The sequence below is a fragment of the Polistes canadensis genome, unplaced genomic scaffold (assembly GCF_001313835.1).
Source record: "Polistes canadensis isolate GaletaPanama2010 unplaced genomic scaffold, ASM131383v1 scaffold_116, whole genome shotgun sequence".
Classification (NCBI taxonomy): domain Eukaryota; kingdom Metazoa; phylum Arthropoda; class Insecta; order Hymenoptera; family Vespidae; genus Polistes; species Polistes canadensis.
In genome coordinates this window covers 454018-476677 of record NW_014569663.1, presented here as the reverse complement: position 1 = coordinate 476677, position 22660 = coordinate 454018, and the positions used below count along the sequence as shown (strand labels likewise).

Below are 22660 nucleotides of genomic sequence, written 5' to 3'. Positions count from 1 at the left end.
GCATAGGATAAAGTAGAAATCTGCTTATCGACAGCAGGTCGCTACACTAAGAATGCTACTTCTGACCTCTGTATACCGTTATTTTAACACAACCGACCACGTGCGCTGCAGCCAACTATATAGACATGTAGACTAAACAAGGAGTATTCTTCTGATAGATAAATAGATAAATAGATAATGTATAAACAAATATTACGTGTCCAAACTCATTGATTGGAATACCTTGATACTTAAATTCAAATCTTACACGAGAGTACAGTACAATGTTTTCTTAATATATCGTACAGACGTGTGTGTTATATGTATTACCTATTTAACTTTTTATTTAAAGAAACTTGCCTACAGTTTTAAATATAATGTAATGTAATGTTTTTCTCGTTAAGTCTCATACATATAATGATTGTACATTTTTCATTATTTATATATAATATGTGCTTTTTGTAAAAAAAAAAAAAGGTGCTGGAACTCGCCTCTTGTGAAAAAGATTTTTATTTTATTTCAGACATGATTAAATCTAAACACTTTATTTTCTCATTTTCTTATTTCTTTCTTATTTATTCTTATTCTTCCTTAAATATTTATTATTCGCTCTTAAAGCATTCAAAATACCGTAAAAAAATGCCGGAACGCCAATATGTTACACCACAAAAAATACATAATATGTAAATATGTATAGAATATTCATTTCATATTTGAGAAAATATAAAATACTTATCTACATATCTAACTATTTAACATGTTGCACAGCTTGGCATATAAGGCAAACAGGATGATAAATAAGGTGGTGGACATAGTGGTGGATATGATACACATGGCTCACATGGGTCACACGGATCACAGGGAGTACAAGGTGAGCAACAAGTTATACATGGTGGACAGAAAGACGGATAAGGCGATACACAAAGCTGCGGAGGACATATTGACGGACAAGGGCTATTGCAAACAAGTCTGCAATATGCTGCTAATGCAGATTCTCTTGCTTGATTTGTGCAGAAAAATTTTCTAAGAGCTACATTTACATCTCCTAGATCTGTTAGCTTTAAAAGCGCACAAGCTCCAGGTCCGCACACTGGATATAGTTTTGTTAAACACTCTGGTCGACCCATACAATCCCACATCATGCATCTGTCTTGTAAACCATTCCTCCTGATACACTCGCATCGATGCATTATACTTGCACGAAGATCATAGCTTTTGCATCGCTTAACAGGCTCCTATATGATTACAATTTGTATTAATTTTATGTTTATAAAAATAATGTAATATAAATTTAACTTACACAGCATGGATCACAAGAATTCATAACCGGACAGTTTACAGGTGGTGGGCATGGTGGTTCATCCCATTCACATGGTTTTCTATTTATTATATTAATTTATAATTAAATAAACTTTATTGTAATATATATATATTTTTATTCTCTTACTTTCTATCCATGGAACTAATTAAACATTTGAGTTGAGCTAATAATTCACGTCTTCTATCACAATTTGGATTTTTTCCATCGCAAGGCATGTTTAATTTCAATGGTAAACATATATATACTTAAAATTTATCTATAAATTTTTTCTTTTTTTTTTATTGTCAAAATTATCAAATTGTTTAAATATACATCTTATACGATTAATTTAATTTGAACAACATTGGATTTAAAAGAAGCCTAAATTATTCAATTATTTGTTTATTTGGAAAGTAGTTGCCATAGCAAGCGATTGTCATATTATATCTAACAACCGCATAAACTTTCATACACTTTCCAAATTTTTTGAGTAATTTTTCGAAAATATTTCTTAAGTTACTAAGAATTATGAATTTGTTACTTAATATTATTGGTTTACATTCAATGGGTTATTAAAATTACAAATACAAAAGAATAATTATAAGAAGGGTACAACAATTAAAAGTACAAAAGAAAATTCAACATGAACTACAATACATTTTCCCCAACATGTTCATTGACATGTCCAGTAAATCCTAGCTATCTGCCTGATTGCTCACCATGCGCACTAAGCCCACGATGTATACCTTACTCACCAACATGTCTACTGTGTCCACCACCATGTAAAATTACAATATGTACACCATCCATATCTTGTAGCCCTTGTCCGCCAAAATGTATTCTTTATTGTTTACCTCCGTGCCCTTAAGGATGTCCACCAAGATACCTTACAAGAGTATCAACGTGTCCCACGAAATAGGCAATAATATTTTAAACTGCATGTTTTTTATTTAAAAATTATATTTTATATAAATACTGCACATATAAAAAAAATTATAAATGATTTATTAATTAAAAAATGTATATATTTTTTTTTATATAAACATTGTAATATTCATGATAGGAACCATTAAATTTTAACATATTTGTAAACATTTCTTTCAATTTGTAGTAAAATACCTTGCTCATTCAATTTCGATAGAAACAGAGTAAAATCCTCTACATTAACACCACCATTAACTGCAATTTCGTTCAGTTCTGTAACTGAAAATAATCTTTGTCTATTCAATTTGATTTCATTTTCTAGTAATTTTATAAATATTTTTACCTATCGGAAAAAATAATTATATGAATTAATAAATAATTTAAACACACACATTACGTATTTCTAATTCCAAAAATATATATACAAGATGTTCCCATAAATGTGGGTATAACTTTGGGGATAGATTCAATCAAAAGTTCACATTTTTATTATATCAGGCATATGTTCTTATGATTTTTTTTCTTATTTTAATTTATCCCCGAAGTTATGTCCATATTTTCGAAAATAGCCAGTATATATGTATACATGTTAAATATACTTTTCCCCCTGTAAGCTTATTTCCAAGTGGTAACTTCAAAGTTGGATTTTCTAATATGTTCATCATTGTGTACTCCAATATTTTGACTACTTCTAGAGCATCTAACTCTGTAGCCTCAACGCGTAATTCTAACTTTGCTCTAGCCTGCAAATATTTATTTATTGTAATTTATCGCAATGTCATTTGTAAAAATATAAGCATAATTATTATAATTATAATAGAATGAGTAACAGCCAACCTCGGTTAGTCTAATCATTGCTTCCAACTGTCTATTATATATAGGTGTACCACCTAATTCTGCATTCCTCAATCTGAGCTCTAAGTAATACTTTTTCAATACTTCTGCCGCCTTAATAGTTAATTTTGGATGAACATATTGACGAGCATATGAGATATATTTTTTTAGTATAATCTGTGGTATTATGTCTTTCGGTTCTATCGATGAAAACATTAGTTTTTCTCTAGAAAGAAACATACATAATTGGATTTTATATACGAAATAATTATCGTCTAATATAAACTTATTTTTCAAATTACTTTAAAGAATCATTTAATGATATTAACTGCTTTGATTGATCGTCACTTGAAGTCTTCTCTGTCTTGTTATTTAAATTAATATGAGACGACATAACATGTTTACATATTAAATAATCACGTTGCTATTACATATACAAAAAATGAAATTATAAAATATTAATGTAACACTTATTGTTAGGGAAGGAAAATGTTTTTCTAAATAACCACATACTTTATCTGGATTATCAAGGAGCAGAAAAATTAAATCAAATCTTGAAAGAAGAGGTTGACTTATATTTAAATTTTGTAAAACTGTCTTGCTTTTATCGTATCTACCGCCAATGTGATTTGCAGCTGCAAGGACAGATGTTCTAGAAGGAAGAGAGCACAGTATTCCGGATTTAGCAACAGTGACACTTTGTTGTTCCATAGATTCTAATAGAGCCTGCATAATATATAATTTTTCGATACAAGTCAAAGAAATATTCAAGAAATGTGAACATTATATGCTTTTTTGGTTTAACATTTATATACCTGATGTTGCACAGACATTTTATCAAATTCATCGATGCAACAACAACCTCTATCTGCTAAAACTAAAGCACCAGGTTCTAACGCAAAGTCATTTGTCCCATTTTCTTTTGTGAGAGTAACGGTTAATCCTGAAGATGTACTCGAATTTCCACATATATACACACCTGAGCATAGAAAAATACCTTTAGAGATATGTACGCGTTGAAGTAAATATTTAAATATATTCACCTTTGACAGCTACACGCGAACATGCTTGTAACATTTGTGATTTTCCAAGACCAGGGTCTCCTACTATAAGTACATGTATATGATCACGTAAGCTTCTACGCTTTGCATTTCCACCAAATAAGCTTAACACTAATCCCGCTTTAATCATTTCATGACCATATATACTTGGACACAATGAATGTACTAGTAATGAAAATACATTAGGCATTTCATATACCTCCTAGAAAATAATTTTATGATTTTATTGCGAATGTAAAATGAAACAAAAATAAAATAAGATATATTTTGAAATATATGTATATGTAAACCTTAATTGCAAGATAATCTTTTATATTCATTTCATTTGCGACTGTGTCTGTGTTTATATGCAGTTTGTCAGTATTTTTATCAATATTATTATCATTAACATTATTGTTATGAACTATTGTAACAGCTTCCATGTAAAAAGAAAATGAAGCAGTAACATGTCCTTTAGATGTATTATCGTCGATTCCTAGAACCTGATAGTACAAAATTATTGAACAAAAAAAGGAATTTAAAAAAAAATAATTAATTGCATAACATAAACGCTTACTTTAACTATTCCTGTAATCAATAAATCATCTCCTGGCATGCAAGTATCCACCAAATCATCAAAAATTTTTACGTCTAGTATTCTAGGCATTCTACCTTTAGTTTCCTAAAAAAATTTCATATAAATCTCATATAAAAGTTAATAATATTTTTACAGTATATATGATTACTTTTTGTCTTTTTACTCTCCCTTTTATGGGTTCGAGTCATTCCTCTACTAATACCTTCTCACACTTATTCAATATTGCCTAAGAGGTTGCCTTCTTTTATCGTTTCTCTAGAGCAGGCATGTCAAATTCATGTGATATTACGGGCTGCATGATCTATTTTGTATTATAATTGGGGACTACATGTTTTCAAGTTCAAAAAATTAATAAAATACGATTTTTAGAATGATTATATTATGTATTATGTATTTATTAGACTCAATGTCCAAGCTTAATATATTGTTGTAAATGAGATTTATGAATGTTCGATTTAATTTAAACCTATATTTTCTCTCTTTTTCAATCATTAAATTAAAAATTATTGAAATGTAAAATTTAAACTGCATACTGCAACTGCATACAAATAAAAATAAAAAGTTTACTTTAAAATAATTAATTAATATTTTTCTCAAAAAATTTTTAAAAATCTCAACGCTGCAACCTATGCATTAGCGCGTGTTTGACATGTCTGCTCTAGAGTTAGTTATTTTGTTTTTCCAGATGGATTACCCATCCATGTTACTAACCGTACTCACGTTTCTTAACTTTAATGATCGACTGGAAACTAGTAATCCAGCGTGGCTAGGCCGTTGACTATATATATATATATATTTGAAAAAGGGAAATACCTGTTCGTTATTGAATATCTCTTGTATTCTAATCATTTGAAAAGAAATGGTTTTCACATGAGGTGAATTCAATACAGGTTGAAATGTTGATACACCACAAATGATACATTTTTTAGGTATGGTATATAATCCCTCCGATTGTTTTTCCATCTTTTCTAAGCCACATTTTGTACATACAAACGCAAACCATTGAGCAAGCTGCTTTGCTCTTCCTACTCTTACAACACATCCTTTCGTATTTATTAATTTTCCTTGAATAAAAGAAAAAAGACAATGAAAAAGTATTAATGATACAGAATATCAGAATAATATATAGTTTTAATAAAATACCATAGGAATTCACTTTAATATCTCGTAAACAAATTGTTTCTGCATAGTTTAATATTCTTACTTTGACTGTAGGCAATAAATTAATTGAATTCACAGAACTTTCTAAATCTTCTTTGGACATGGTATTTAAAATATTCTGGAAATGATAAACGATAATACTATACGATAAAACGAATATATAAATACTGCTTTACCAATATATATAAGTTATATTCTCCAGTATATAATTCAGGAATATTATTTATATGTAAACATATATATAATTTATATTAGGTCTAACAGAAAATTCTCTTTCCGTAATGTTATCTCGTATATGGTTGAATCTTTTTACCATTGTATTTCGAAAAATTCTAAATTTATTGAAACAATGCTCTTATCACATTTGAAAATAGACAAAACTTTCCGGTAAATCTAATTTTAAATAGAACAAAAAAAATAATCTCTCTTTAAACAATATTTATGTATATAAATATACCTGATGAATTGCAAGCTTGATGCAATTTATTGTATATATTGATTTTTCTTGTATATCATTTTTAAAGTTACTCCACTCATTTAAAAATTTTTCATCATCGCATAAATCATTATAATCAATATGGAAAATCATCCCAGCCTCTAAATTTTCCAATGTAAGAAATAATGACAATTTTAAATAACTTTTTAAAAATTGTTTGACAGCTTCAACTTTTTTTACTGTACTGGAGGAGTTTTTGTATTCTAAAAAAAAAGAAAAAGAACTAATTAGACAGTATTTAGAGTTTGTTTGTATCGTTTTAACAATAAAGTGATCTTTCTTCTTCAATACCTTTCTCATCAAAGTACAATGTCCATCCATAGAATGGAATATTGCTACTTTCATGTATATGTAAGGACGCATTATCTTTAGATGAGCTTTGTAATCGCTTTACTGATGTTTCAATTTCATTAGTTATTCCTATCATAACATAAGTATTAATCAACAGTAAATGTAACTACGTTATAAATGTAATGTAACTATATAATACATATAAGAATATTTCTACCGACTGAGAAATTATATTAAAAATTCAATTACGCAGAGAAACTTAACCTACATTTAAAACTTACTAGTTTGTTCGGTTGCTTTTTTTTTCGTATAAAAACGTTTTCTATAAAAATTATTTCGTCTGTCACTCATATTTTATACATATGTATATACGTTTGAGTAGTAATACGAACTTAATCAATTTTAAACTTAAAACATAATTCCAAAAGCATCATCAATCTTTATAGAATGTGTTTATACATTGACATGATTCAAAATCGGCGTTCAATCATAGAATGAGATTTCTTCCTCTGGTGGCATACAACCATATTATAAGAATACGCGCGAAATAATAATTAATAATTAATTATTAATTAACTTGAATAATTAATTATTTAATTCGTTATTAATAATTGAAAGAACAAAAATGTTTTTTTTCATTTCTAAGCAAAGCAATGAAGTTTTCTAATGTTTTTTATTTTCAATCAATTGATGACTTTTTGCTTGTCCGGTTTCTCTCAACTTTATTTTATCAAATATTTTTTATTTATCGTTAATTAGTTGCAAATAATTATTACACTTTGAATAATTATGAAATAGTGACGTCATGAGTGGGAGATATGTTATACGCATGCGCAACCACAAATTCAAGGCGCAAGCGCACTTAAAAAAATGAAAGTTAAGTTGGTATACCTGTAGGGATATATTTAAAAAAAAAATTATAATTTACAAAATATTTACCTATTGTTTATACATTATATTATGAACGATTAACCTATTTCTTTTTACTACACTATAGGTTGTTATTTTGGAAATCAACTTTAAATATATCCCCTGCAGGTATATATCAACTTCTCTACCGTCATCGCGTTAAGTATCTACTATCGCCCACCGGTGGTCAGGCTAGTAACTAAGATGAATCTGGTTAGAAAAAAGTGAACTGTACTTCTGTATTCTTTGGTATAATTTTATACAAGGTTACCTCTTGTCGGTAAAAAGAACAATTACTAAATGATTGTTAATGTCGCTAACTAACAGTTATCCACATTTGTAATTTAACGTTATCTATCAACGATAATATATACACACAAAATAACTAAATAATTTCTCTTCTCTCTCTCTCTCTCTCTCTCTCTCTCTCTCTCTAGTGATATATATATGAAACTTATAGATTCATTTTTCTAAAAAGAGAAGGAAATGAAAAACTGAATGATTTTAGATAAGACCTTTTTTCTTTTTTTTACAATTAAATGTGTATTATTGCTGAATATATGTACAACGGTATATTTACATTGTCATTACAAAAATTACGAGAACGTATATAAATGTAAACTAGATTATTTTTCAATTTACATACCTACCTCTGAGCACACTTATACGTCTCAATACTTAAAAGAAAAAACTTAATCTCATTCATACACTTTGACGTTCGATAGAGCCAATTTTATATCTATATGTATACATATATATATACATATATATATATATATATATATACGATTGTACGTGTAATTTATGCGATAGAATGCATCTAATATTATATTTATTTGGAAATAATTATCGGTAAATAATAACGAACACATTACTTTCATATTATGTGAGCATTATTACTACTGATATTGAATTTTGTGTTGCAGTATAAAAGCAGTAAAAATACAAAAAATAAACGTCATAATGTTAAAAGATTACTGTTAATTAGCGAATGAATTTAAATATCGCGCAATTATATAATAATAAATTATCCATTTTTCGTTTTCTGATTGTAAAACAATTGTCATTAGAAAATAGAATGTCTTATACTAAATAACTTTATGGTATAGATATAATTGATAAAAATATTCTTAAATACATACAATGTGTCGTGATCGTTCGAATGCGTGATATACTAAAAAACATAAATAAGTCTAATTACATGGAATAATTGCATTGATATTTTCTCGTACATATGTAAATAAATGTACATTTTCGGAAGAAGAAAAGAAAAAGAAATAGTTTTATTCGACAAAATACCTATAACCGAAGTTTATATAAAGTCTTATTACTTTTTCAATAGGGTTTCATTTTTTGTCACTAACTTTTGCTCTATGGATAGTCGAGTCACGAATACGTTGTCGCTATACTAAACGATTATGAAACCGAATGGCGAGCGCGCTCCGCCAGCTATTGAAAGAATATATCTTTCAATTATTTAGTTGAAATGATCAATGACAGCCGCAGCTTTTTACGACCATATTCTTATACTTTTTCAAAATAACGTTACTCTCATCAAGAAAATATAAGACTGAAATGGCAGAAAGTTTTGTTGGCGCACAACAGGGCTTTGGCACTTTACCAGGATTCACGAGATGCACCAATGTCTGTACGATTGCATGATTGGTAGCGTTCATATGAGCGTTCAAGGGAAAATTGCATTCACCGCTGCAATAATATGCGTCGTATCCATCCGGTGCTATGATCCAGTCCTATAAAATCAGTATTCATTATTCATCGATAAATAACAAGAAGTAAGTTTCTGACAAAGATCGAATCGACAAGAGAAGAAATTTTTGCATAAAATAATCTTGAGCGATTCTTTATTATTTACCTGCCACTGAAGATCCCTGAAGCTGACGTAGAGTGTTTGGATCTTGCAAGTTCTCGAGTTGTATTGCACGCCAACATCTGCAATATTTAAATTTATTTTTAATTCGATTTCGAGTATGAAACTTAAAATATCTCTAAATCCATCTATTTCTATCTATTAATACTGAAGAAATGAAAATATGGTAGTTACCGGTGTAAGGATTATTTCGATAATCTAAGGTTGACGTTTCGCTTTTCTTTTTTCTCTTGGCATCACGTTTTTGTCTTACTTTCGATTCTCTAATGCCAGAACTTTTAAAGTAACCAACCATGAAGGGTAGCTTATCTGGATCACCTCTAAACCCAACGATACCAATATCCTCTGGCTTCATCTCGTGTACTAGAAGACAAATATCCTTATTTTTATTACAATTAATTTTTCTAAAGTCCCTAAAGTCATGTATTTCTTTTATGATTAAAGTTAAACTATTAACAACCGATCGTTTCGATTTCATTCCGACAATGTTTATAGAAACGCACGTTTGACTCTATAAAAGAATGCTTACATACATGCATATCAACATACGTAAATATGTACGACGTATACATTAGAGCGTATATTTATTAGAATGGGTCTACCTTCTGAGATTATTAATAGCCAACCTTCATGAATATTAACTATTTAAGAATCTCGAACCTAACTCAAGCAGTCTGATATCTATCGAGCCGTTCACTTTGACTCTATAGATTACAGTTCGCGGTTTCTCAACATGTGTTAGCCCTGCAATTAAGGTAACGTAACGTTGCCACGTAGAATATCTCAATTATATACGATATATGTAAGTAGATATATATATATATATATATATAATATGTTAGATATGCGTGTGTTTGCATTGTTGATTGCGCGTTAGACGACGATTACCTACCGTTTATGTTTTGACTTTCCATGATGAATTTCAATAACGACAGCGAGTAATAGTCTAAAGGGAATTGCCCTCTTGAAAAAACAATGGAGAACAACGGAGAACGGAAGATCTTTCAAGATCGATACTATGCATGAATGCCTGTAATGGCTTCGCCATTGAATGGTGAAGAAACTTGACTGTGGAACGACATTCCACATAGTATTACCGATAATTAAATAGCTTTGATCAGTAAACCGAACATCGTTTCATAGTGAATATTCAGTGGCGGTTTATTTCCTCGAAGCAATTTATCAGTTCTTATTACACTAGTCGTGTCACGATCAATGCGTGTAACTCTGTCTTATGATTTATTTAACGGTTTCGTTCATAAAAAGAACGCTTTATTGCTATTTTTAACCGGAATCACTAACAGTTTCATAAACATGCAAGATAATTTCCTTATTGCTCCGACACCTAATCCAATTTCTCTAATTTATACGAAATTATATGTCATTTTCCTTACCCGTGAAAAGGATCTAAACAAAATACGATATTAATATATCGTATTCGAATGTAGATAAACATATGTAAGTATTATGTACTTATATACACGTATCACTTTTTATACCTTCTACTTGAACTTTCTCCGTCAGAATGCTCATAAAGAATGTTTCTAACGTGCACACACAATCTTTTTTATGTCATCGAAAAATGTTCAATAAGCATAGAAACGCGACATTAGAATCAATCTCTTTCGTAGATCCAATTAACGATTTCTTGCATACTTATGCAAACATATATCCAAAGGTGAACCAATTTCATTGCAGTTCATCTCATGAGAATTTGTGAAAGATCGAATACACATATAGGTAGTTGAATTCTATTCATAGGAGAAAATTTGTTAAAATTCGAGAACGAATTTCGTCGGATTCGTTGAGTGTAAGAATCTTTCCTTCCCTTCTCTTTTGTTCCTTTTTCTTTCTTTTCTTTTTCTTCGTCTCTCTCTCGTTCGCCACAAGAAGTAAAGGGGAAATAAAAGAAAAAGCAGAAGAGACCGAGGTGCGGACTGGCGAAAGAGATTACACCGATGACTCTCCAGGTAGGCATTGCTCCAGGTAGGCATTGCTCCAGGTAGACATTGCTCCAGGTAGGCATTGCTCCAGGTAGGCATTGCTACAGGCAGGCGTGTATGCAAATGATTCTTACTTCTTACGAGTTCTCTTGGCCGTGCGGAGAAGTCCGAGAAAGCTAGTATATTGGTCCGTAAGAACGCGCATTTTGCCGTGATTGCAGCGGTCACCTGCCACCGTGATCACGACGAATGAATGCCGTTATAGAACGATGGCTTTAGAGTTACTCTCGCACAAATCTCACACGGATTTATTTCTTATTATCAACATATTTCTTTCACATGATATATGAAGATATAATAATTCATTCGCAATGAACGTTCTCTGTACATTTATATAATTATTGGATGACATCAGATATACATCGTTGTTCATTTGAGAAATGCAGAAAAATAGAAAATAATAGTAAAGATTACCACGGATAGATTCTATATAATACGAACGGTCGCGTTTATATGCCGACATCGTACACGAAAAATGTACGTCGTGGAATGCGGCGATTATAAGACATCTGTTGCTGCTACTGCACTCTGTTCCACTTTACTTTACTCGATCAAAACTCCTCTCACTTCCTATTACTACATTGAGGGGAAAACTTTATTCTGACGATTTGGAAAAGTGATTTTGAAGAAGTGTTACAATTAAAAGTCTATTCGGACAGATAAATGTCCCGAAATTCTAAAAAACGAAAATAATCTTAGATCTTTGTCCAAAAGAACATATCTATTAATGTTATCATTCATAGGCAATACTCTTTACGAGTCTGAAGTAACAATAATCATTTCGGTTCGTGTTGAACCCATATATTATATGTGTGAAATAATAAATATCATTTACCGTTATTGATATGAATCTTAAATATGTTTCAAAAGCCAAACCCTAAAATGGTTCGTATCTTCACCGTCAACCCTTTCAGGTAACTAAATCGTTTTGTACTTCAGTAACACTTAACAACAAATCCAAGAAAGAATAATAAAGGTATTGTCATCTCGGTTATACAATGAAATAAATCAAATAATATTTACATAAATCTATAGACGAAAAAATATCACGCGCTGCATCATTAACTTTACCGAGATGTTGCTCGTCGAGTATGCGTAGGTGTAATATGCAAAAAAGCATCTGTACGGTTCTTTGAACGTAATCACATCGCCTAACTACACTTTCTACAAAATTTCGTTTGTTGCAAAATAACAGAAACTTTTTATTTTAGAGGTAAGAAGGAACCACTTAATTAATAAATCTAAATACACAAGGAAAATTGTCCGAGGAAAATACGTGTATAAATATTCGTAGGTAAGTAAATACGTGTTGTAAGAGGAACGTGCCTCTCGGCGAAAATAAAAAAAAGAAGAATTATCTTGTGGTATATATACCACAATATATATATATATATATATATCTCATCTTCTCGAAGCTCGAAACTCGTATGTGCACACATACGCACGCAAGTATCTCTCTTAATTCGTATGTGCAGGAAAGATGCTGTATGAAAGTGTATACCTCCGATCTTGTGTTTTATATTGAATGATCAAAGGTAAACCGGTTGTACTGAGAACGAGAGAAGTGGAAGACGGTGTGCACGTGTGCGCGTATCAAAGAGAAAGAAAGAGAGAGAGAGAGAGAGAGAAAGAGTTATGGGAGATGGAGGGAGAGACTAGTGAGAGGGTACGGGAAGAAAGAAACAAGCAACAAAATGATCTAGGCGCGGCAAACAACAAACTCTACGTACACACGAGTAGTCGCGTACGAGACGTTCATCAAATGGTTCCAGCTACTTTGCTTGAAACATATAATATATTTATATATTCTCGAGGATATCGTTATATCAACAAATAGGTCCCGATCGTATATTACCAATAAGAGATTTATTATTAATGTCACTTACTATCACTTTGATCGATCTTTCGACGGAATAAGTTATCGTTATACGTTAATAAATATTTGATTGATTAGATTCTTTTCTCTGGCGAGAGTAATCGAATTCTTTAAATTCAATTTTAAATTATTTTAAATTATTTTAACAATTAACATGATAAGATTTACAAAACCATTCGAAAATGAATCAAACAAGCTTTTTGAATATTACAAATAAATAAAGAAAAATTGTCTTTCATTTCACTATTCATGATCTCATCTGAAATTCAATGACAAAATTAGATTTATAGTCAAAGTTATAGTATTATCTAGCTTTACACCATCTATCTATCTTTCCATGTCTTTAACTCGAGAACAATCTCAATGACAAAGAAAAACAAACAGATATCAATTCTCTCTTTTACCAATCATTTATAAAAAGAAGTTTTAATTACTTGTAAAATCATGTGAAAACTGCATTCGTACGAATAACGGAAGCAATGTGTCGAATCAATGACACTTATTACATTTCACCGAAGAAATCGATAAGAATTTCTTTCCCAATCAATGCTTGTTTTTTTAAAAAATGATGTGTCTTTTGGATGCCTTATAGTTTTGATTTGTTTGAGTTATTGATAGATCTTAATAGTTTCACGTAAGAGAAATGGAAAGAAGAAAGAGAGAGAAAAAGAAACTCGTATCAAAATGGGAGTAAGAAATTGCAATAATGTATCTTCGAGAAATCATTCTTATGCATTTGTAGCTCAGAGTAAAATCTAGCTCAGAGTAAAATCTAGCTCAGAGTTAGCTCAGTGTTATTCGAGTCAGGTCTATGGGGACGATTCAGAATTAACCGCGTCGAACTTCTGATCCTTATTGGAGAACTTATTAGCTACGAGCTATATTACTTAATGCATATTGCAAGCACACGCATCTGTGTCTTTCATGTGCCTAAGATCGGGGAATTGAATTGGTCTTACAAATAGAATAAAACAAGTTCTATCGAATATGCCTGAAAAATAGTTGTTTGTAGTAAAAGTAAGCACAAACTTACCAGAATGATCAGCAAGATGAACTGAAAGGTACAATCCTCGATTTTCATTGGGGTTATTCACCCAATGTGAAAGAGGTTTGCTAACGTTTAATGTCAACCATCCTTCTTTTTCTACTGTGGTGTTTATCGCGTCAACATATTGCAATTCCCGTGATCTAAAAATATATAATATTACATTAATAAACTCTTAAAAAAAAAAAGACAAAAAAGAAAAAAAAAGAAAATATAAAGCAGTGTCGTCGACTGCTCGCTATCTTTAACAAGGCATCAATACAAAATCTGCTTTGTCATCGACAACTAAGAAGCACGTTTTGCGTCAGATTTAGATTCGTGAAGAGATAATTAACATGCCTGCGCATAATTAGAAAAAAAAACACAAATAATGAGCAAGAGAGAATAAGACAAATAGTTAAAAACAGAGATAAATATATATATGTCTTACTAGTAATCTACTAATAATAAGTACGTGTAAAATCTTACCGATACGTATTATTAGAAATATTTGCTAATCTTTAAAGCACCGTCAATACTTCGAATCATAAGAAAAGATTTTTAGATTTTTTCGTCGAGACGAATGCCATCGGTCCAATTCACATAATTATTTCTTCGTACGTAATACATATATACAGTGTATAAATATGAGTCTAGGTATAGGTATGTACATGCATGCCAACAATGAGTTATCTCGTCACGTTCGTCTCTTCTCACGATAATTATTGCGTTTCAAATAACATTCCTTCCGCACGAACGCAAATGTGATCGGATTTATCAGCTGAAAAATCTATCGGCTAGCCTAGCTTACGTAAACGAGTTTGCATCAATTCGCAAAGCTGGCTCATTCACTTGTTGCGATCATCATACCTATCATCGTTTGGAAAATTGTTGAAAGTTGAAATGAATGTAAATTGTTTCGCATCGGTGTATGATTGGCCGCTTCGCGAAAAATGAATCATGCGGAGAAAACGATTGTAGGAACATCGATTCTCAAACAAGATAGGCCTGTTGATTATATGCCTACTTATATACAACGTAGGTATAAACTTGTGTATACATTCGATTGAATCTCGAATTTGATTAATTTTATTAATTTATCAACAAGAGACAGAACGGAGAGCACGTGGCTGCGTCTCGCGTCTGACAGAACATTTATATTGTAGAAACCTGAGCGTATATAAGAAAGCCGAGTCGCCAACTTGTCTCGAAAGAAGTTTCAAGTAGATGAAGGGAAAGAAATAGGAAGAAAAGGATGCGTGACGCATCGAGGGAAACGAAAAAGAAGAGGAAAGAGTAGGAGGAGGTAGAGGTGGAGACAGAGGAACTGCGTGTGTCTAACTGCGTGTGTCTAACTGCGTAGGCACAGCAAGTAACTCACATTCTTAACTCCTTGCCTGGAGTCCGTCGTCTCCACAGCTAATTTACCTCAATTTACGGAATAGTGTTTCCTGTCAGAGCCTGTATATCGGTCAGGTCGTAGTACCAAAGTCTGCGGTGGTACCATTAGAGGAGGGAGGGAGAGTGATAACGGGCTTAGACAAACCGTCGCCATTGTCGTTGGAAGTTTTCTCTCTCTCTCTCTCTCTCGGAAGAAGAAGCAAATTAATCGACCCGATTGTTCAACCTATCATGCGGATACCCTGCTATATCAAATTTCATTCCATCTCGATCTCCCTGTATTTACTCTATACATTGTCTCCTACTATAATATATTGATGAAGAAATCGAGAAACGATCCGCCGTGCGATCATTCGTACCTTCGACGAAACTTTGGGTACTAATCAGACAGATAAAAAAAAGTGACAAAAAAAAAAGATAAGAAGAAAGAAAAATTATGGATGGTTCCTCGATGCTTTCTCACAGGTAGAACAGAAATACCTAACATTTTTTCACTAGCTTGGAAACCGCCTAATTAGGGTTGCGATGACGATGTCAAAAACTACCAATACTCGTTTCACTCAAATTAAATTGCTCTTGTTTTGTTTTCTTTTTTTTTTTGTTTTTTTTTCCAGATAAATTGTTTACTGCATAGAGTGTGACGAAATAGAAAAAAAGAGGGAGAGGGAGAGAGATTTAAATCCTAAGGCTTGCTTACCCATCTTCACTTCTTAGAACTTGATATGCCGTAATCATGTAAGATTCATAATTTCTTCGACTTTTCGCGTCTATGCTTTGATAAAGTCTTAATTCAGCTCCGATTATGTGTTCTTCGGGTGGAACATCCGAGACATCGAACCAAAGTCTTTTTCCGCGCTCGTGTCTCACGCCAGGAACGTGATGATCTGCGAATAGAAAAAAGCACTTTCATTAAGTCGTTTTAACGACGGTCATCGCATGGAACGTAAATTTACGATATGGGTTCGTCCCGAGGCAATTAGTTTCTACTCCTTATCTACTAAACTACAAAAGCTTCTGTCCTTCGAGATAAGCTGACAGTTGAAAAGAGGCCATTTACGATTGGTAGAAAAACAAATTTTCCCAAAAGAATCTATTAAAACGTTTTTCCTATGAGTCATGTCAAGTCGAGCAAAAATGGATAAGATCGAAAGAATAGAATATATTTTTGGACAAATTCCTTTGGAACAGAAGAATTTCAATAAATGGGTCAGTTATATTTTGTGGATATACCGACAAAGAAGATATATCTCAAATAGGAAAGCTTGTTTAAAAGATCGATAAGGGCTATTCTCCTAAAGGAGGATCTTTGGAACGAGCCGTAGACAATTCGCAGCGTGAAATCATCTTTTTTTCTAGCGTCAAAGCAGCCGCAGCTAGAGACTACCCTTCAAGCTGAAAGAGAAGAAGAGGAAGATAAAAAATCCTATTTCTCTCCTCCTCTTCTCTTTCTTTCTCTGACGACGGCCAGAGAGGAAGAAGCCTAAGTAATGCTTAATGTTTCTCTCATCGGAATCGGGGAGGTAGAAGAGAGCCTTAAGAGGTGGGTCTTAAGAGGGGGTCTTAAGAGGGGGTCTTAAGACGGGGGTCTTAAGACGGGGGTCTTAAGAGGGGGCGGGGAACAGACGAAGGCATAAAAATTTGTTTTGTTTTTCTCGAACGGTCGCATTCCAACGGCACCTGATTGCTGCAAGCGAGGCTGGACCTCTGGCACTCGGGGTGGTCCCGAATAGCTCGAGTCCATTCTGGACCGCTCCACGCCAACGGTGGGGACTTTTCTTTTTTACCCTCTCCGCGTACCCGTCCGTCCATTCCACTCTATTCCATCCCACTTGGACTCCTCCACCCTCCTACAGCTTCATCCAACTTCTCTTACATACAAACGCATCATCGTCCGACAACTGACTACAAGGAAGAGTATATACCCTTCTTCGTATATCCTATCCTCCCCTTCCAAACTAATCTTTCTTCTTTTTCTTATTTTTTCATTTTGCATACCTATTATATCTTTTTCTCTCGAATTAGCAATCATTTAATTTCCCTTTGAAAAAATCTGGGACATTATTTTATGACGTTATTGAAACTTGTTCGAGTCAAATAGAATCTTAAAGAATCTAATGGTCGATCCGAGCCATTAGTCCTATCGTAAAATCATCATCGCTTTATATTCACTACTTTTCAACCTCGACAAAAAACCGGATAGGTCCATCTATCTATTTCTTCTAGATTTTGTCTTCTTCTTTGCCAAATACTTTTCTCTCTGTTTCGCTGCCTCTCCGACAAGATAGAGCCGCCCTTGGTAAAAGACAGATAGTCGTGGGAGGAAGAGACGAAGAGAGGAGAAAGAGAATGGTCTTGCAGAAGAAAGGAGCAAAAGAACTATCCGGGATGAACATAGGCACCCAAGTTGAGACATTTTTACCTGCCCGCGGCTTCACGTGGGGAAAGAGAGATATTGACTCGTCTTCCCAACGGGGATACCCATGACCAAAGGAAAGAGAACAAGTAAAAAGAATAAAGAGAAAGGCGATTGAGAAACTATAGATAATATATTGTAATGAGGCGCACGTGTATCAAGATGTTTTTATATCTATTTTATTACCAATCCGAAACGTTTTTTCTTCCTTCTTTCAAATCAATCGATCAAAGAAATTATTGTATTTAGTAACTATAGATGTGATATTCTTGATAATATTTTTGAAAGTAGAGATCGTACGGCCTTGAATCGGCATGGTACTTAATTATCGATGACTATGCCTACAAATCTCCGAAGGACTTTATGAATTTATTCAGACACGGATCATAAATCGAACAGATTCGGCCGAAAAGTTAGGGAATCGAAAAAAGAAGAACTTCCATTTAAATAGTTATTTTCGCGAATGACTTTGATTAAAAAACGCAATAGCGCGCGCGCGCGCGCGCTATCACGATCTTTGAATGAGGAGAACCTTGTTTTACATCTACAATTGTTGCTTTCTAATTATATATACATTTATCTCTAAATTCTAATTATTATTGGCATGGTAGTATAGCAACGAAAAGTACGGAAAAGAGAAAGACTTGAGGCAGGGCAATTCATTAAAATGGTCTGGTAGTTGTATAACGTAATAACGCGATTTAATTTATGTACGTTTTTATCGGACGTTCAGATTTCCCAGTATTGGGTTGGATACATATGTCGAATAAGTTATGGTTATAGCCTTATGGGTATCAATTTATATGCATGCCGCATATCACGTCGAAAAGCCTAGAACGTTTCTCAACGCGAGCCACGGTAGAGCCACGGCAACGTCAGGGAGATAGAGAGAGGCGAGAAGAGAGAGATGGAAAGAGAAAAACGAGAGAGAGAGAGGGAGAGAGAGAGAGGCAGACGGACAGACAGACAGACAGACAAACAGACAGATAGAGAGAGAGAGAGAGAGAGAGAGAGAGAGAGAGAGAGGACATGGACGAAGAAGAAGTTTCCGAGAAGTCCAACCGTGTTCTTTGCGAAGGATACCAAGTTCCACACTAGAAACTGACCTCTCACGTTCGACCACGTAAGCCTGATCACAAAACCAAGATCGAATTCCTTGTCGATGTCGTTCTTGGACAACCAATCGTACAGACTTCCTCTTCCTTTCTTCATGAAAGAAGAAAACTTGCATTTTTTTCGGTTATCAATTTTAAGCACTTTCTATTGTCGCTTCAATATCTTATCTCTGGATAGAAGAAATGAAGAGGTAGCATCGATGCGCATATACCTTTATCAATTTTCATTCGTTCTCGTCGAAGCTCATCGAATTGAAAAAGAAATTTTCTATATAATGTGTAGATTCATAAGAATCGAATAAATTCGAACGAATGTATTTGTATATATGTACTTATATGTATAATATATATATAGATATGTAGATACACATCGACGATAGCTCGGAAATTAATCGATTGTAAAGTGTCACGATAACAGGAGAATCTTAGCAAATAGAAAGTACCTCGAGACGACGAGTTTCATACATTTATTAACGTCGAAATCGAAGAAAGTAATGAAAACTTTTGGACTTTCTGCTTCCGCTTCGTATTACGAGTGTTACCAAAATAACTGTTAAATACGAGAAACGGTAAATCTGACAATCGCTTAGGATCCTTGGCAAAATATTCATATCGAGATATGAATGCCAAATGTTTGATCAAATGAACAAACTTTGTGAAATAAAATGACTATAAAGACGTATTAAATCTTCACAACTAGTTAATACTCGTTACCTCTCAGTCTGTTTCTACGAGGACATAGATTCACGAAGAACGGGTTCGTAAACGAGTTTTGGAATACGTCGTGAGCGAGGTTCACAATCTCTACTTTGAACAACGTAAATGCATTTCCTTCTCTACCTCTTCTGTTTTTTTCTTTCATTCATTCCAGAAGATCAGCCTTATGAGAAAGTCTTTGAAGACATCGTAGATAAATCCTACCCAACTTCAAGCAAATAGGTAATGTATTATTTCGAGATAATTAAAACGTCACAATATGACGAGTAGGAACTAAATGACAAGGAAGAAGCATCTGACCTATGGTCAAATAAGAAAATGAAAAAGAAAATAGACGAGATAGAATAGTATCTGATTATATACGTTGATAAAAATTAAAAAAAATGTGCAAAGTCTTCGTCTATAATCTTTCTCTTTTTACCACGAGTTTATCCATGCGCGTATTCGGACAAGTATGGCAAGGAATCACGCAGAATTGCGAGTAGTCAGTTTCTCCCTTTCTCTCTCTCTCTCTCTCTCTCTCTCTCTCTCTCTTTCTTCTCTCTTCTTCACTCTGCCCGTGTATACCCCCCAACCCCGAAGAGAATAATCACTCACTGTGCGCAGCAAAGGTCATGATGACGTCGCTCTGGTCGATGGCCCTGAGATCTTGACCAGTAAGATCGAACTCTCCTCCAGCTCTATGCTGTTGATCGGCGATCGATCCTTGGCTGTCGTCCTCATCTTCGCCAAGTGCATTCTTGTAAATGTCGAGAAGAAATTTTGGTGCAGATCTCTTGATTTGAGGTGGCCTTGCTGCTGTGTTCCTTGGTCTATCAGGTAATCCGAGCAGATTTAATATCTCGTGCTCAACTTCGCGTTTTTCTCTCTGGCTAACGACCCTGTGTACGATCGTCTGATCAAAACCATTATCAACGTAAAGTCCGCTCATCCTCTCACCACAGCCGCTCGTCGTTAATTCGGTGAGGATCGTCGCGAGGATCAAGATCGGCGCGAGACGGCGTGATAACATCTCGTCGTCGACGAGCTCTGGCCGGAGGTCACCCTCCCGCCTCCAGCACCACCACCACCACCACCACTGCCACGACACTTTCGTCTTCGTCTTCGTCGTCTTCGTCGTCTTCGTCGTCGTCGTCGTCGTCGTCGTCAGCTTTACTGTGCTCCTCGTTGTCCTCAACACCGTTGCAATCGTTTCTCTTAATCGTTTTCGTCCCTTTCTCTTTGTTTTTATTTCTTACCCAATTACTTGTTATCTTTATAAGCCAGCGCAAAAACTCTCCTCGAAGGATCTTCGAGGATCCGCGCTGCGCTGTGTTGCGCCGCGCGGATCGATTGAAATAAAGTTTATCGTACTTGACTTGTTCGATCTTAACGTAACTCGATGAAATTATGAATCCAAAGATCACACGAATCCTTTTTAATAGCTTTTCACAATTTATTCTAGTTTGAAAAGAAAAAAATAAGGTGTATAGAAGCGCGCACGCTGTGATAATTCGGCAGGACTGGAGACATTTACTAAACAGTTCGATCCTACCTCGAGCACACTTAGCTCGAACTCTCGATGAGCACCGATGAGCAAACACTGCCACTGCTGCCGCCGTCACTGCTACTACCGTCGACTCCCGCGATGCCAGTGCCAAAGCAGTAGTCAGTTTGTCTGCTAGTCCCCATACAATGTGCCGTCCCGTACCGTGCGGTATGCCATACGATCTTCCATGCACCTCCTCGTTCTCGCTACTACTTTCCTCCGTGAGGGTTTTACCACCGCCTCCCAGATCCGTACCAACTAGATACTCTACCCTGCTTTTCAATTTTCTACAGTTTTTTTTCATATTATCCTCCTTTATTACTTTCTCTCTGTTAACTTATTGTTAGTTATAAACTATTACATAATCGGATTCATTTTAATTACCTACGTATATGCAGATCACTTAGATATTTATGAACAATAAATACATAATAACGCAATATCGAGTGGAGTTTATTACTAAAGAGTTTATTATTATAAAAACGGTGTCAAAATTGAATCCTTGAAATAAATGCGCGTCGATAATTGTGACAATTCTAAACAAAAAATAACATCAATGTAGCTATAGTATCATTAACCAATCTAATTGTAAGTAGAAAAAATAATAAGTTTTTGAGAAGAAAGAAATATCCAATCATTACAAGATCTATTTTCTTGCTAAACTAGATTATTATATAGATAATCTTGCAAATATAACGAAACGAGATGTTTCCGACGATTGTTATTAAAAATCCTCGAAAGTATTTGTACGTTCCTGCGTCATAGTGATAGGACCGCCCCTGTCGAAGAAGTAGGCGGTGTTCAGCAACAATATCATCCGACTCTACGTGTATCGGAGATCACGGTTAGTGAATAAGCGACGTGCGGGAGCGATGGCGGCTAATCTAACGTAGCAATTCTTCTTTTAAAATTTACTTCATTTTTTATCAAATCGTCCAGCGAATACTTACGTTTCATATGTCCATTTTTTATTACTTATAATTCTTTCATTTCTTTTTACAAATGATTAAATATTCATTTTCAATAAGAAATCAAAAGTATGTACAAAGAAAAAGCATGTTATTCCTTTAATTTTGTCTATATTAATAAACATTTATGAAGTAGTAGTTAAGAAGTCATAAATTTGACACACGGTAGAATAAGCATTCGAATGATCATTTTTG

At 33.6% G+C, this 22660-nt stretch overlaps 3 protein-coding genes across 3 annotated transcripts; all 3 read right to left on the bottom strand.

The window, feature by feature from the left end:
• Positions 1-51: 51 nt before the first annotated feature.
• On the bottom strand, positions 52-1575 carry LOC106787853 (keratin-associated protein 10-7-like). The gene is made up of 3 exons (XM_014750577.1): positions 1427-1575; positions 1280-1358; positions 52-1214 (listed from the first exon to the last, which is right to left on the bottom strand). Exons 1-3 carry the CDS (start codon positions 1513-1515, stop codon positions 732-734), a joined length of 651 nt encoding a protein of 216 aa, XP_014606063.1. The 5' UTR covers positions 1516-1575; the 3' UTR covers positions 52-731.
• Positions 1576-2274: 699 nt separating this feature from the next.
• On the bottom strand, positions 2275-7234 carry LOC106787852 (DNA helicase MCM8-like). The gene is made up of 14 exons (XM_014750576.1): positions 6905-7234; positions 6624-6752; positions 6294-6535; positions 5819-5954; positions 5489-5739; positions 4655-4759; positions 4389-4580; positions 4081-4300; positions 3853-4016; positions 3551-3763; positions 3340-3461; positions 3041-3263; positions 2803-2946; positions 2275-2546 (listed from the first exon to the last, which is right to left on the bottom strand). The coding sequence occupies exons 1-14, from the start codon at positions 6972-6974 to the stop codon at positions 2349-2351; spliced, it is 2409 nt and encodes an 802-aa protein (XP_014606062.1). The 5' UTR covers positions 6975-7234; the 3' UTR covers positions 2275-2348.
• Positions 7235-8551: 1317 nt separating this feature from the next.
• LOC106787856 (protein 60A) lies at positions 8552-20996 on the bottom strand. Its single transcript, XM_014750581.1, has 6 exons — positions 20567-20996; positions 16422-16608; positions 14333-14487; positions 9595-9783; positions 9406-9482; positions 8552-9283 (listed from the first exon to the last, which is right to left on the bottom strand). The coding sequence occupies exons 1-6, from the start codon at positions 20979-20981 to the stop codon at positions 9023-9025; spliced, it is 1284 nt and encodes a 427-aa protein (XP_014606067.1). The 5' UTR covers positions 20982-20996; the 3' UTR covers positions 8552-9022.
• Positions 20997-22660: the final 1664 nt, after the last annotated feature.

Excerpts from the sequence above, each read along its gene's own strand:
- LOC106787853 (XM_014750577.1), bottom strand. The coding sequence starts at position 1,515 with ATGCCTTGCGATGGAAAAAATCCAAATTGTGATAGAAGACGTGAATTA. Across the intron at positions 1,359-1,426 it reads ATTAGTTCCATGGATAGAAA|AAAACCATGTGAATGGGATG; the intron begins GTAAGAGAATAA and ends TATAATAAATAG. Across the intron at positions 1,215-1,279 it reads ATTCTTGTGATCCATGCTGT|GAGCCTGTTAAGCGATGCAA; the intron begins GTAAGTTAAATT and ends GTAATCATATAG.
- LOC106787852 (XM_014750576.1), bottom strand. The coding sequence starts at position 6,974 with ATGAGTGACAGACGAAATAATTTTTATAGAAAACGTTTTTATACGAAA. Across the intron at positions 6,536-6,623 it reads ATTGTACTTTGATGAGAAAG|AATACAAAAACTCCTCCAGT; the intron begins GTATTGAAGAAG and ends CTTTTTTTTTAG. Across the intron at positions 4,581-4,654 it reads TGATTACAGGAATAGTTAAA|GTTCTAGGAATCGACGATAA; the intron begins GTAAGCGTTTAT and ends TTGTACTATCAG.
- LOC106787856 (XM_014750581.1), bottom strand. The coding sequence starts at position 20,981 with ATGTTATCACGCCGTCTCGCGCCGATCTTGATCCTCGCGACGATCCTC. Across the intron at positions 16,609-20,566 it reads CATGACCTTTGCTGCGCACA|ATCATCACGTTCCTGGCGTG; the intron begins GTGAGTGATTAT and ends TTCTATTCGCAG. Across the intron at positions 9,284-9,405 it reads TCAGGGATCTTCAGTGGCAG|GACTGGATCATAGCACCGGA; the intron begins GTAAATAATAAA and ends CTGATTTTATAG.